The following is a 15,874-nucleotide window of genomic DNA, read 5'->3' as shown; positions in this document are numbered from 1 at the left end:
TAGAGTCACGATGTTTTTTTAAAAAAATATCGATAATCGACTCTTTTTACCTAGAATATAGTCGATTTATAAAAATGATTAATTTTCAACCCATTCAGTTTTTAAACGGCTTTATTAAATAATTGGTTGTATGACAATAATATATGTACATTATTAAAATATTAGCTTCACTTATTTTGTATTTTAGATAGACTGAGGATCCGCGAGTCATGCAAAGATTAAATGTATAACATTTATATATAAAACTTTTATTTTTACTCCAAAGGTATTTTTAAATCAAAACGTTTACGATAGATCATTTAAAATGCTGTTAGGCGCCCGTGACCGTAGGCGTCACGAGGCAATCACATCCGCACCCTAGATAAACGTAGCCAATAGCCCATCTCTTTCTTCAGCGTTGCGTATCTTATATCTACATTGTAGGTCTAATTGTTCTGTGCCAGACTGTACTACAGGGTCTCAATCATCTCTGTGCAATCGATCCTTCGATGTGTTGCAATAGGTTCAGCTCTTTATATAAACCAAATATACACCTAAAATGGAATGATTTTGTTGTTTTTTTGGCTCCGGAGTTACTTGACCAATCCGAAAAGATTACCCCATGGGGACATTGCCCCATCTGCGTCTGCTACATCACCCCCGGTGAATATAGGCAGTAGTTCCCACAGAATGCGGGTGAAACCGCGGTGTACAATAAATCGGGTCCGCCCGACATGGAAATTTCGGGGACGAACCTCCAATACTAACCCTTCACGGCAGCTGATTTAGCTGCGCGTCTAATCTAAGCTAACTCAGAGGATAAGGATAATATAATCTGTTAATTTGAAAGCGCTCGTACATGATTTTTGGCGATCGCAATTTTCTTCCAATTTACAGGATATGGGGTTACAAAAAAAAATACTATTAATTATCACTATTTTATTGCAAAGTTATGTTAATAAATATACTTTGGCAGAACAAAAAGATTCTAGCTTTCACAAATATTATACAAATGTGTTGACATATAGTACCTATTTATTTAAGACAAATCTTGAAGATCATGATGATATTATTATACTTTACTGCTTGAGGCGTTATTGGTATGGAATTCCAGAAAATCTTTGAGTAACGTAGTTCGTCTTTTTTCCGCAATGTCCATTTGGTTTTCTAAATCACCTCTATCAGTCGTTTCCGCCCTTTCCACCTTCCATGATAAGTTTTCTATCTCAGCTTCCAACTGCGCCTTGAAAATTAATTTTATGGTTCAATTAAAGTTACATTTAAACACAAATATTGGATTTCTTAATCTAACAATTAATTACACTTACTTGCTGATACTCAAATAACTCTTTACGAGGGCCATTATCCATGTAATATGCAAAGGGATATGTATACTGCAAAGTGTATCTACACCTCTTCAGTAACTTTGCTGCATCCCAGAGATATTGCCAGTCTATCCATGTGCCTTCACCAGCCATCACCTAAAATCCAAGAACATTTTTAGTTTATTATCTCAAAACTAAACTACTTAATTAATACTTACTTAACTGTACTTTATTAATAACATAGATAACTTACCTTTTGATTAATGCGACTTTTTAAATTTGCTAAAGTTTGTTCTTCCAGTTTTAGAGATCGAGCATGATTTTCCCATCTTTCATAGTAATGCAAATACTTCTTTAAAGCTTCCCTGGCCTTGAAAATTGAAAATTAAAATTAGTGCATTGTGCTAGCAGTACAATAGCATTAATAGAGATTCACAAAGTATAATTACATGACTGCTTACTTGAGCATGTTGGCTGTCCGAGGACAAGTTAGGGTCCTCTTTGTAGCGACTACATTCGTAATATTCTGAGCCATGTGATTTCCAGTCTCCCAGGCACACCCAGCAGAAATCATGTCTGCATGCACCACACTGCATGTGATTACAGCCTCCATTTTTCTCTATACAGATCTGACACTTTGGGCAGTCCTGTAAGCAACAAAATATTTATGTGTACTTTGAAATATGGATCTGGTTGTATCATCAATATTTATCTTGTATTAACCTCAGTTCATATTCAATATAAACCTAATCACTCATTAATTACCTTAGTATGGGCACTGATGTAGTTGGCTGTTTCAGAATCATCAGCACATTTAGTGAGCCAGCGGCGAATAGTGGGACAGTCAGTAGGTGCGTGATGTGGAGCCCCGCAAGAGAAGCATGTTAATAACTCGCAACCCTGGCACTCAACGCGACGAGCGCCTTCACGGGTCCAGGCTCTAAATATCCACTGTAAAAAAACATTTAAATTATGAATATGAACATATTGTACCTATATAAATATTTAACTTTATGCTAATAGCATATCATTCTGCATTTTTAATACATACTAACCTGACAGTTGGGGCCAGGGCAAAACCTAAGTTCAGGGTGAGATTTCACATGATCCTTGAACATAAATTGTTGGTATCTCTCCCGCAACACAGGCTTAGTTACATGTGATAGTACAAAATCTTCAGGTGCTCTCAGTTCACAGTCCTGTGCCATACACAGAATAGTATTTGAAACTCCTGAAATATATGACAGTTATTAAGTCTCAATTTATTAAGTTAAGCAACTTTGTAATTTGAGGACAGTGATGGTAAATTTGACATAAGGAAAAATATGTTTACTACTGTAAAAAGTCCAGTAGCTAATGATCCTCATTATCAACCTTCTTAAATAATAATATTGTGTTTATGAATCAGTCTACATCCTACTCCTTTCAAAACATTTGTGATTTAGAAGACCAGTTTGTTTATAGCTTACATGACACATTCAAGTACTTATTCAACAATGTTTTCATATATAATTTATTTATTATACCTTTATATGAAAATATGTACAAACACATAATCAACATTCATCCTAAACATTACCGATTAAAATTATAGAAAGGCCTTCAATTGTTATGTCATAGACATCCTGTTGGGTGCGATTTTATAAATGGGATGCCCCCCAGGGTGTTAAATAAAAGTGATTGTTTGACTTGTTTCATCTAATGCAAGCAAGCACAATCTAAATGTATTTGTTTATTAATTTTGAAATACAACCTACAGTCATTATCCTCAGTCTTTTTATCATACTACTACTTGGCACTGGCCTTCTCTCACCCTGAAATGGATTTATAACCATACCCTTGTAACCCACAGAGCAAATGAGATATTTTTTCAAACCTAATAACACTTTTTATTCAACATGTTTCCAATAATATGTGTTGTGTCTACGGTGTAAAATGGTCACATTATTTTAACAATTAGTATATAGGATATATATTATCAGAATGTTGGAAATAAATCATGTAGCTAATAAAATGGCTATGACATTGACAACAATTGCCTAAGCACACTGCTTTAAAAACTACTGTCAAGGACACCTCATGCTTCTTCAATACACAACACAATATTTCATCAAATTTTAATAAATAACAGACTATTATTCTGGTTCTATATTACCTACCCACCCAAAATCAATAGACTATCTACAATTCACTCATCAGTGATCAGTTATTTTACCTTGCATGATCTGCACTTCAAAATGCATCGCCCAGCAGTCATTGCAGAAGTAGTGGCCACAAGCCAGGGCACTGTACTTGTGTATGGGTGGAGTGTTGGCACACACAGCACAGCTGGAGCGACTGGAGCCCCCTTGCGCGACGGGAGCGCGTGACTTCACGCGGCTGTACACCAACACCTCATTCGCATTCTCCTTATACTTATTTATAATCTCTTGAGCATTCCATTCATATGCATGGAGAGTCACCTGCAAACGTACCAATATTATACGCTGATCTCGACGTTTTATAACATTTACGAATCACAATTTGATGACAAACCTTGGCCAGTGAAGGCGTTATCTGAAGGCTATTGCTGAGCAATTCTATCGATTCATTCAACAATTTCTCAACTTCTTCCACCTTTAGGCAGGTATATAAAAAATATTCTGGGTCCGATTTAGTTCGATCCACAGCTTCCATGTCACAGTCATCTTGCTCTCCATAGTAATCATAGTCGTCCCCATCATTGTCTGAATATTCCATATCAGATTCCGCAGACATTTTGTTGGTTGTATTGTATGGTTGCTGGATTTCAAGATGAAACGAGGGTGACGGAAAACACTGTAAAATTGATGTCAATTTTGTAAATATTCCAAGGATTTCACACTCTAATAAAACTGAAGAAGAATATTCCCATACTTGCTAAGTAAGAAATGAAATGATTCTGTACAGTAATAATAACAACAACATAAAATTATGGTATGCACTTTTAATACAACACCGTTTCGTTTTTTCCTTGTCTTTTATTTTTTTCCATTGAAGATTAAAATAGAGTACGAGAAAGTTCGATGATCTGTTATCGATAAAGCCCGTTAATTTAGGCGATTTTACTCGAATATAAAAAATATAGATAGTGCTGTAACTATAGAGTTCTGTTCTTGTTGATTGTGTGAACAAAGCAAAATTTCAATAACGTAGGAAATTGCCTTTATTTTATTAAATTACATTTCTGTTTTTGTGAGGTTTATAAATAATTTAAATAATGTCAACAATATTTGTGTACGTTTTCATGACGTTTTCTTCTTGAAAACAAAAACTATTTTTATTTGACACCAATGACAGTTGTCTTGTCATTGTGTCATTCACCAAAGGTCACCTTGATAAAGTAGAGGATTTTGAATTCGGGGAATAAAATATTATTTTTGGGTACGTAGATATTAATTTAACAGCCGGAAAAAAACATTAAGTATTAAGTGCAGTTATAAGACATGAATAGTATTAAAATATATGTGATAAGTTATGTAATATCAGTTAAAATGGCTTTATTATTATTTGTAGGTGTTGGGATAAGTTGAACTTATAAACGATGGAAACGGCGACGACTCAAAGGTTTATCGGGCGCGGTTCCCACAAGGGGAAGGGCCTGGCAGTGTTTACCAGCGGAGGTGACTCTCAGGGTATGAATGCCGCCGTGCGCTCGGTGGTACGAATGGGTATATATCTGGGGTGCAAGGTATATTTCATTCGCGAAGGATATCAAGGCATGGTGGACGGTGGAGATAACATAGAAGAGGCTAACTGGTCTTCTGTCAGCTCGATCATTCACAAAGGTGGCACTATTATTGGATCAGCTCGTTGCATGGAGTTCATGTAGGTTTTATTTATTTACTATTTATTGTTAGTGTTATTAAACCAATCCAAAAATTTTTAGTAACAAAGGATGCATAACATGAATTCTGTAAACATTTTATACTTTCAAATATTCAAACAATGTTTTATTCATCAATTGGAAATATGTTTCTCTTTAAAATAATATTTGATTGTTTGAAACAGTAAGAGAGAAGGGCGCCTTAAAGCTGCCTACAACTTGGTCACTCGTGGCATCACCAACCTGGTAGTGATTGGAGGTGATGGTTCCCTGACTGGAGCCAATCTATTCAGAGAGGAATGGTCCAGCTTACTGGATGAGCTGCTAGCAAACAATAAGATTACAAAAGATCAGAGAGAGAAGTACAAGTACCTCCACATTGCTGGCATGGTAACTATTCATTTTATGAATGCTGACCTTATAATCAATAATCTTATGAAATAAGGACTACATTTTTAAATAGTATTAACTTTTTAAAAATAATATATTAGTAACAGTAAACAATCTTACAAATAAATTACATTTTATTCTAATGAGCTTGTTTGTCTTCTAGGTGGGCTCAATTGACAATGATTTCTGCGGCACAGACATGACTATAGGAACAGACTCTGCCTTACATCGCATCATTGAAGCTATTGATGCTATTGTAAGCACAGCATACTCCCATCAAAGAACATTCATTATGGAGGTCATGGGGAGGCACTGCGGGTAAGAAGTCTTCACTATTCTTAATTTGTTACAACAATCTACTATGTAAGCAACATTGTAATTATATTTCTTTCATCAGATCACAGGTAAATGTTTCTACAATAATAACAGTTTAAATGGATGTGTGCCAATTCAGTGAAACATGATAAGACTCTAATGGTTGTTTATTCACTTAGATACCTTGCTGTGGTCACTTCTTTGGCATCTGAAGCGGATTTTGTGTTTATCCCTGAAGCTCCACCATCTGTTGACTGGAGAGATAAACTTTGTGATAAATTAGAACAGGCAAGCTTTGGCTACATCTTTTTGTCCTTTCCGCACATCAGTTAGATTGTCCTCGACAACATTACATTAACTTTTATCCTATTATTCAAATATCCCTTTAGTTTTCTTGCAGTTTACACGGCACTCTGTACGGACGCTACTTATAGTTTTATTTGCGAAGACCCAGCGCCTCGCAATTGGGATAAAAAATTGTGTGCGAAAATAGCTGAGGCAAGGATATAATTTTTTTCAACAGGGGCAGGATCATTTGATCATTAAGGTTCTTTACCATTCATCAGAACGAATTGGCAGACCCATTGGCTAAATAATGATAATGAAATTCCAAATGTTTTCCATGATATCCATCATTTGTTGAGTATGACTTGGGAGCATTTGCATGAAGCATTTCGGGCACTGGTTGTTGCAGTTATCTGGCATTAGTGGCCGCTCTGGCGAGCGAGGCAGATCAAGTATTCATTCCTGAGGACCCTGTTCCCAATAACTGGGTCGAAAAGCTTTGCAAACGATTGGCTCAGGTATGCAGGCTACATAGAATCCAAGTGTATATTGATAACACACAATGATCATATCAGCTTTTTTGTATTCTTTTTGCGGAATGGTTTCTGATTCAATCTTAATGTGTATGGTGAAATGAAAATATTGTATAGGTGAACTTTGCGTCATAATTATAACTACAGTGTTGAGAAATCGTGATGTAACTTTGTACATGTTAGTAATGTACAAGATCAGCTAGAGGTCAAACAAATTTGACTAAACTCTTGCAACTAATTCATTTGATTTTAGCATTTGCTAATTCAGTCTGGCAAAATACTAAAGTATACATACTGCTTACTATTAACCAAATGGTTATTGAATATTACAAGGCAGGGACGAATATTCATGATAAACTATCATGTTCTCAGAGGAGAAAATAGATAGTCTCAATTGACTAATTGAAATCTATTTCAGCTAATGCAGTGTCTGGAAATGTAATTTGTTTCAATCAAATTGACGTTGGTATCGCTTTGGCTATTTGTGAAGTTTATTTTAATTTAAGCTTACACAAACTTTGATATATGGCACACTGAAGACCTCACAATATACTATACAGAATTCATATTCACGCTCATAATATCCCTACACAATCACTAAATTAGTTATCAATCATGCATGCCAACCTAATTGTAATTGCTTTTTTGTGTGTTTGTAATTAGTACACTTTTGTTATAATTCCTAATTTAAAAATAAACAAATGCTGATATGATGTTTTTAATATAGGAAAGGAAATCAGGGCAGCGTCTGAATATTATCATAGTGGCGGAAGGTGCCATAGATCGCGAAGGTAAGCCGATCACTGCGGAGCTGGTGAAGAATGTGGTGGTGGAAAACCTTCAGCAGGACACGCGCATCACTGTGCTGGGTCACGTGCAGCGAGGAGGATCGCCATCAGCTTTCGATAGGATCCTGGTAAGATGTGCTCGCATACCGTATACACGCGTCAATAGCCACACGAGCCGCGTCTTTGGCAAATGTGGCGCTTACAAAAGCGAGTGGATAATTGGCAGTAACCTGAACATATCCCAAAGACGAGAATAAGCTTCTGTATAAACCAGTCTTGTAGATAAATACGCTCCAGCTCTCTGCCCTCTGTTTGCTTGAAATCTATGAAATATACCCTTTTTTTGTTAATAGGGTTGTCGCATGGGTGCTGAAGCAGTAATGGCCCTGATGGAGGCGTCCCCCGAGACGGAGCCGTGCGTGGTGTCGCTGGACGGCAACCAGGCCGTAAGGCTGCCGCTCATGGAGTGCGTCAGACGTACTAAGGCTGTTGCACAGGTAAGATCCCACTAATAAAATGATTTTATTATAATTTATCTTGTAAATAATGTGAAGGTATAATTTGTAAATATTTACTCTGTGAAAAAAAAATATTGAAATCGCTTCATCTGTACGGGAGCTCTGATGCCACAGACAGACCGACAGACAGACACGACAAACTTTTTCAAACACTTTTTTTGAATTTACTCTAATTGTAAATAACACATAATTTAATTATAAAATTTTCCTCATTTTACTGTTTTAGGCCATGGCTGATAAAAACTGGGATCTGGCGGTGCAACTGCGCGGGCGCAGTTTTGCACGCAACTTGGAGACGTACAAGATGTTGACTCGCTTGAAGCCGCCCAAGGAGGCTTTCGATGCTTCTGGCAAACCTGCTGTAAGTAGAATATATTCTGTTGATCAAATTATTGCAGTCTCTTTTCAATCGGGCCTTATGTTTATCAAAAAAAAAAAAACGGTCGAATCGAGAACCTTCGCTTTTTGGGAAGTCGGTTAAAAATGTAATTGGTTCCATAATAGACAAATACGTATCCAAAATTGTGATGCAAAATAGAATCGTTGCTCCTCTCATTTAAAGGAGTAATTACGACGCCTGTATGATACTGATAAGTCATTTTATTTGAGACAATTCCTCATGATGATATTCAAGTGTTCTTAAGCTACTGAGCCATATAGCATATACTGAGTATATATCATGGTTTTAAATATTTTTTTCGATTGTTTAGGAGGGTCTAACCCTAGCCGTGATGCACGTAGGTGCCCCCGCATGCGGTATGAACGCGGCGGTACGTTCCTTTGTACGTAACTGCATCTACCGTGGAGACACCGTGCTCGGCATTCACGATGGCGTTGAAGGTTTTATTAGCGGAAATATCGTCAATATGGAGTGGTAAGTGTATTTGAAGTTTTTTTTTTATTGCAATCATGCGATCAGTCTCCTGACTATAAGCAGATAAGGTGAAGTTTAAGTGGCGGTTAGGTCACCACTCCCAGTAGAGCAGGACCTTTCTTTTATTTAGTAATCTAAATGTCGAAGATATCTCGCCGCTTTTTTAGCCGACGAATGGTCTCAGGTATTGTGAGCTGCCCCGCAAGTTGGTTAGGGTGCTTCTCAAGTCTAATTTTGTAACTGGCAGCATGAAGATTTACTTCCTCTTTCACCATCGGTATGCCGAGTACTTCGTGTACATCTGACATTCTGCTAAACCAGGGTGCATTTGATATTTGTTTTAAGATGTAGTTTTGCACCCTTTGTATGATCATCTTATTGGAGTCGCTGGCGGCACCCCATAGTTGTATCCCATATGTCCATATGGGCTTAAGAATTGATTTATAGATCAAGAGCTTGTTGTCTACAGCCAGTTTAGAGTTCCTGCCTAGTAACCAATGCAGGTCCCTGTATTTGGATTTTATCTCCTCTCTTTTTGTCTGGATGTGTTTATGCCATGTGAGTTTGCGGTCTAGATGCATCCCCAGGTATTTAACTGTTGTGTGGTGTGGTAGTTGCATTCCATTTATAGTCACTGGAGCACAATTTTCCTTGCGCAGAGAGAATGTGACATGCACCGATTTAGACACACTTGCAGCAATTCTCCATTTTCTTAGCCATTTCTCCATCTCATTTAGGTTCCTTTGAAGTATCTGCGAAGCTTGAATGGGACACTTGCTCGAAGTGAGTAAGGCTGTATCATCGGCGTATGTTGCAATTGTAACCCCAGAGCCCTGTGGTAAGTCCGATGTGTAGAGAGTGTAAAGAACTGGTCCCAGCACTGACCCCTGTGGCACTCCTGCAGATATATCGTAAAACTTTGAGGTACAATCGTTCTCCCGTACCTGGAAGAGTCTATTAGATAGGTACGACTTTAGAATGGCGTAAAATGTGTGAGGTAATATGTTCTTTATTTTATAAAATAGTCCCTTGTGCCACACCCTATCAAAAGCCTGTTGGATATCAAGAAAAGCCGCTGAGCAGTATTCTCCCTTTTCAAACGACTTCCTCACTGTTTTGCATACTCTATGCACTTGTTCTATAGTGGCATGTTCCTTCCGAAATCCAAACTGATGGTCAGGTATGACTGGATTTTCTGCAAGGGCAGTAGTGAGTCTGTGTAGCAAGCACTTTTCAAACAGCTTAGACATAACCGGCAGTAAGCTGATTGGCCGGTACGATGTTACTTCGTGGACAGGTTTGCCAGGTTTATGTATCATTATAATTTGAGATACTTTCCAGAGTTCAGGGAAATAACCTACTCTTAACATTGCATTGGCTAGAATGGTAATATATACTATTCCTTTGCGAGGCAGTTCTTCCAAAACTTTTTTGTCAACTAGATCAAATCCTGGGGCTTTGTTGTTATCCATCGACTTAATATTTCTGTAGATCTCTCTAGGAGATATTGAATTTAGAGGTAGATCGAGTTGAAGGTCCTGATTTAAGACAACGTCGATGTCTGTCTCATCTGTGTTCGGATCTGCTTTATTTGGTTGGAAAACCTGACTGAGGTGACTCGCAAAAGTTTCCGCCTTACTTAGACTGGATTTGGCCCAGCTTAGATCACTTTTTCGAAGTGGTGGCTTGTGGTAAAGTGGTCGGTTTAGATTTTTGGATGCTTTCCACAACGAATAGTTGGTAACTTTAGTAGCTGATAGGCCTTCCAGATATGTTTGCATCGCCATGTCGTTAGCTTCACATATGAGATGTTTAAGTTCTTGGATTGCTCTATTGAACGCTCTTTTATCATTGTGTATTTGAAGTAATGAGGTTTTATGCTGAGATAAATCTGTGTAGGTATTATTCTACACGACAATAATTCTACTCTCAGTTTTGGCGCCTCTTCACTAATGTTCACGCATCTATAAGAAAATAATATATTATTATACCCTCTGGTTCTCATCTTTATTGGTCAAATTGTTAAACCATACAAAACAAATATTTTTTTTATACAATGTGTCCCGGGGATAAGTGACCGCCCGAAATTTTTTGAATATTTGTACAAAATTAAGGATAATTTCCTTTATATTTGGGACTTACCGCCTTTGGTTTTTTTTTAATGATTTTTAGTAAATACTGTGACGTGCTGCAGTTTTTTTAAGATATTTCCTAAGTTTTTACATCTTTTTAAATTCTTTTTTCTTTATTGACTAGCCGACATCATAGTTTATCAATTAAAATTATCAAACATAACAAAAATGTAATAAAACATTTATTAGAAAAAAAAGAAAATAAAAATTCAAAGAAAATAACGCCTTTTGTTCAGTTTTTTCAAAATAAGTCCAATAAATGCCCTCTTAATATCACTTTCTTTTAATTTATTAATAAACTACATGATATTTCCTACAATAGTTCACAGCAATGTTTGCTGCTATTTCAAACAAATGCAAAAATACAGTCAGTTGAAAATTGAAAAAAAAGAGCAAAGCCTGTTATTAACAGGCCTGACAATAAAATTTTTTTAATGATTTTTTTCAAAAATATAAATGAAATTATCCTTAATTTTGTACAAATATTCAAAAAATTTCGGGCGGTCACTTATCCCCGGGACACATTGTATAATGCGAGAAATTGTGACCCTATACATAAGAGGGTTTGTTTTATTGTATTGGAAAAACAATAATTGCTTAAAAATATAGCTTTAGAAGTGTGCCAAAATCATACAAACTTCTTCATTATTCAGGGCCGATGTGACTGGCTGGGTAGCACAAGGAGGTGCCTTCCTTGGTACCAAACGCACCCTCCCCGGCGATAAGAAGGCAGAAATAGCAGCTCGCATCAAACAGTTCAATATTCAAGGCCTGCTTATCATCGGTGGATTCGAAGTAAGGCTTTATACCTATTCTTAGCAATACATGATGTATGTGATACTGCTATTGTTGTCGGAAAATTGAATGGTTTAATGTGTTATGACTAACAGAGGCGAACATTTCATTAGGCGATAGTTAGATAAGGCTAAGGAATGTAACTGCCTGGCAATGTTCTACAACTCTGCATTAAATCACGATGACCAACTACTCACTATCTTTCTGAATACATGTACCATGAGCAGATGCTACAGTTGCAAATAAAACTACGATCATCTCTGCGATTAGTATAAATATAAATCGTACTATTTTCGGCTGGAACTTGTTATGACCAAGATGATCAGTCAACCATCCGCGGACCCTGTTGCATGGCTATTAATTTTTCGCAAATTCTAAAATTCTAAATGAAGTGAATATGAGAATGTCGGCTATATTTAAATTATTATTCATCGTTTTTCTTATAACAGATTCATGTTGCTTCAATCTGCTTGTTTAATGGCCTGCAGCTACCTATTAAGTTAGCCTGTAACTCACTTACCATTTTATTTACACAGGCATACCAAGCCGGCCTAGAGATCTACGAGGGTCGCGCTCAATTCCCGGAGTTCTGCATCCCACTGGTGGTGATTCCCTCAACTATCAGTAACAACGTGCCCGGCACAGACTTCTCGCTGGGGTCTGACACCGCCCTTAATGAGATCACCGAAATCTGCGACAGGATCCGACAGTCTGCTCAGGTTTGAATACCAAGTTTTATTTACCATAAAGTTGCAGGCTCAATTGTTTCCATTTTTTAATGTTGCCTCTATACTACCTATACATGGGTGTAAAACGAAATGATATTCAATTGTTTTATCAATATAACCCCTCAAGTATAACCTCTCAAGTATGAGGGCGCGGGTTCGATCCCAGGTCAGGCAAGTACCAATGCAACTTTTCTAAGTTTGTATGTACTTTCTAAGTATATCTTAGACACCATTGGCTGTGTTTCGGATGGCACGTTAAACTGTAGGTCCCGGCTGTCATTGAACAACCTTGGCAGTCGTTACAGGTAGTCAGTAGCCAGTAAGTCTGACACCAGTCTAACCAAGGAGTATCGGGTTGCCCGGGTAACTGGGTTGAGGACGTCAGATAGGCAGTCGCTTCTTGTAAAGCACTGGTACTCAGCTGAATCCGGTTAGACTGGAAGCCGACCCCAACATGATTGGGAAAAAGGCTCGGAGGATGATGATGTTTTATCAATATTTCAATTGTCTTCTACTGGTCATTAAATCTGTCTCAATCTTTTGAAAGGTCTAAATTGCAAAAATATATGTCGGAAGGCGCCGAAACATCAGGATGGCACTATCATCCGACATCAGTTAGGGTAATCAAGCAAAGAGATAACTCAAAGAAACTCAAAACTCAATCAAACTCAAAACTCAAACGTTTATTCAAATTAATCAGAACAAAAGACAGCCCCCAAAACGCCCGCCCTTCGCCACTTCCTATGTGTTTTGGCTTGGGGAGAAGAAGTGGCGGAACAAACTCCCCAGCAACACATGTCTGTCTGTTAGGTTAGAAGAACCTTAAAGACACTTTACAATTTGGATCTACAACGGTAGTACAACACTAGGCAATAACACTAAGTACACTAGACGTGACGTAGGGCAGTTTCGAGATGTGTTCAACACGACGACTCAACGAAGACTGAGCTCCGCGGACGCCACGCCGACCACCACGACTCTGTCAAGCGCGCCAAAATGTTGTTTCACCAGAAACGCCACCAGAGGGCGCGCTTGCGTGACTTTTAGTGTCCGTACTAATGACAGTCTCCGACATATAAATAAGTATTTATCTTTGTTAATTTTTCTCAGGGAACTAAACGTCGTGTTTTCGTCATTGAGACCATGGGAGGATACTGCGGATACTTATCTACTTTAGCAGGTAAAACTACGATACCAAAAAAAAAAACATTGACTTCACAAAGTACTATTTTTAATTTATTTATTTTTTTTATGTTCCCAGGCTTGGCCGGCGGTGCCGACGCAGCCTACATTTACGAAGAGAAGTTCTCTATCAAGGACTTACAACAAGACGTGTACCACATGGCGTCTAAGATGACGGGCGGCATTCAACGCGGTCTCATCCTGCGTAATGAGAAGGCCAACGATAACTATAACACTGACTTCATATACCGCCTGTATTCCGAGGAGGGTAAAGGACTTTTTACTGCTAGGATGAATGTGCTTGGTAAGTAACAAGGAACTAAGTAATGTTTAAAGTTTTAGTAATTAGGAAGCTATGTTATTCTAGGTTGACAGAGATGGGCCAGTTGGGCAAGTTGTGGAAAACGCTAATGACAGAAAAAAAGGCCCTTTTGGTCCAAAAAAACTTATACTTTCACATATTATATTATTTCACAGATTTACATACACAATATTTTTTCAAAGCTCTTGAAGCTTCGGCCCCGATAAGGCGCGGTTATAAGTTAAAAATATGTTTTATATTTTGAAATAACAGATCTACAAACTATCATTGTGTCACAGGTCACATGCAACAAGGAGGTTCCCCGACTCCCTTCGACCGTAACATGGGAACCAAGATGGCGGCCAAGTGTCTGCACTGGCTAGTAGAGACTATCCAGAAGGGACCCGCTAACACGCCCGACTCCGCCTGTCTGCTTGGCATCGTCAAGAGACAGTACAAGTTCTCGCCCCTTGAGGACTTGAAGGCACAGACTAACTTTGCGTGAGTAATGTTTTTAATGGACCGGTTATCCGTTTAATAATATATTGGTCATTTTCTTTGTCAAACTTTGAGTTATGTGATTATAACTTGTTTGTATAACTCCTGTCTATAAATTTCAATTCTATGGTTGCAGTCAAAGAATACCAAAGCAGCAGTGGTGGATGAAGCTGCGCCCACTGCTCCGTATCTTGGCCAAGCACGAGTCGACCTACGAAGAAGAGGGCATGTACATGACCGTCGAACAAGGAGAGATTGACTCCGAAAATGTTATCTAAAATGTTCGTAACATGCGTTTATCAAAAGCGGATAGTCAAAATAATCCAATCTGAATGTTAACGCCAAGTACATCACCGAGTTGTTTATATTCAACATTTATTTATTTATGACCTGCTTGGTCTATGTGCTTTTGTATTCTTTTTTTAAATCAAATGTTACAATGGTGCATAATTTAAATGATTTTGATAGATGTTGTTACTATGGTAATCTCTAGTAGTCAAGTGTTTAATTAACTAGCGAATGGCACATAATTTACGCTCGAAATTATTTATAAATTATGATTAATTTCAAAAAAGTATTAGGAATGATTATAGACTTTATTTTAAATTTAAAAGACGACTTTAACAGTCTGCCATTTAGTTTGTAGGATAGTTATAAAATTCATGACACTCAAATGATTCTAACATGTGTACGTTAGCTTGGGCTTTCTTACTTCCACCGTTGTTATGTGATTTTAAATGCTTTATTTATTATCAGTTAGTTACCACAGTACAATGAGATTTATTCTTATGTTACACATAGACATAGATTATGCAAGTTTGTGCTATTACAATACAATAAACTAATATTACAAGAACATAAAAGTACAGAGTGCTACATCATTGCTGTGGACTGACTGTTTATTTTGTGCAAAGAGGTGTTAATTTATTTTAATAGGTTCACTTTTATAATTTATTTAGAAACAAAGATTTTGTATTAAGGATATTTCTTTCGAAATTTATATTTAATAATAATCGGCAATCAAGTATTTTGTAACCGAGATTATATTTTATAAAATTAGACATTAAGCGTAAATTGGTAGACAAATATTAGTACGTTTGACAGTATTTTATGAGAAAATCATATAAAGCTGTCCATATAATCAAAAATATATTAAAGATATGGCAAATATATGTATAATTATGAAGATAATGTTGCAAACTTATTTTGAAATTTTTTAATAAACTTTACTGTCGTATTTCTTGTTTTATTCTATTCTTAATCTTCACCCGCGTCCCGTGGGAAGCTCTGTGGATAAAAAGTAGTCTACCTCTACCGTTCCATTAATTTCTGAAATCGATGCTCTTTTTTCAGTTTTATAATTTTAAAAGTATTGATTATGTGAGTT

General features: G+C 37.2%; 2 protein-coding genes across 5 annotated transcripts; one reads left to right on the top strand and one right to left on the bottom strand.

The window, feature by feature from the left end:
• Nucleotides 1-903: 903 nt before the first annotated feature.
• LOC110375145 (potential E3 ubiquitin-protein ligase ariadne-2) lies at nucleotides 904-4,358 on the bottom strand. Of its 2 annotated transcripts, none has more exons than XM_021333150.3 (9): nucleotides 4,200-4,358; nucleotides 3,840-4,121; nucleotides 3,520-3,766; nucleotides 2,360-2,535; nucleotides 2,070-2,255; nucleotides 1,754-1,951; nucleotides 1,558-1,674; nucleotides 1,308-1,460; nucleotides 904-1,222 (listed from the first exon to the last, which is right to left on the bottom strand). In XM_021333150.3, the coding sequence occupies exons 2-9, from the start codon at nucleotides 4,059-4,061 to the stop codon at nucleotides 1,052-1,054; spliced, it is 1,470 nt and encodes a 489-aa protein (XP_021188825.1). In that variant the 5' UTR covers nucleotides 4,062-4,121; nucleotides 4,200-4,358; the 3' UTR covers nucleotides 904-1,051. The 2 variants fall into 2 exon arrangements, with proteins under 2 accessions (XP_021188825.1, XP_021188826.1); XM_021333151.3 differs by having other exon boundaries at nucleotides 1,766-1,951.
• A 169-nt stretch (nucleotides 4,359-4,527) lies between these two features.
• Nucleotides 4,528-15,724, top strand: LOC110375111 (ATP-dependent 6-phosphofructokinase). Of its 3 annotated transcripts, none has more exons than XM_064043583.1 (15): nucleotides 4,528-4,706; nucleotides 4,839-5,150; nucleotides 5,334-5,538; nucleotides 5,702-5,856; nucleotides 6,243-6,351; nucleotides 7,399-7,587; nucleotides 7,813-7,956; nucleotides 8,204-8,338; nucleotides 8,688-8,851; nucleotides 11,637-11,778; nucleotides 12,315-12,497; nucleotides 13,617-13,686; nucleotides 13,768-13,992; nucleotides 14,289-14,490; nucleotides 14,624-15,724. In XM_064043583.1, the coding sequence occupies exons 2-15, from the start codon at nucleotides 4,867-4,869 to the stop codon at nucleotides 14,763-14,765; spliced, it is 2,349 nt and encodes a 782-aa protein (XP_063899653.1). In that variant the 5' UTR covers nucleotides 4,528-4,706; nucleotides 4,839-4,866; the 3' UTR covers nucleotides 14,766-15,724. The 3 variants fall into 3 exon arrangements, with proteins under 3 accessions (XP_063899653.1, XP_063899654.1, XP_063899652.1); XM_064043584.1 differs by lacking the exon at nucleotides 6,243-6,351 and adding an exon at nucleotides 6,033-6,141; XM_064043582.1 differs by lacking the exon at nucleotides 6,243-6,351 and adding an exon at nucleotides 6,548-6,656 and having other exon boundaries at nucleotides 4,529-4,706.
• The last annotated feature ends 150 nt before the right edge of the window (nucleotides 15,725-15,874 follow it).

This window comes from Helicoverpa armigera, chromosome 3 (genome assembly GCF_030705265.1).
Source record: "Helicoverpa armigera isolate CAAS_96S chromosome 3, ASM3070526v1, whole genome shotgun sequence".
In the NCBI taxonomy this organism is placed as follows: Eukaryota; Metazoa; Arthropoda; class Insecta; order Lepidoptera; family Noctuidae; genus Helicoverpa; species Helicoverpa armigera.
This window is presented reverse-complemented; position numbering and strand designations above follow the sequence as displayed.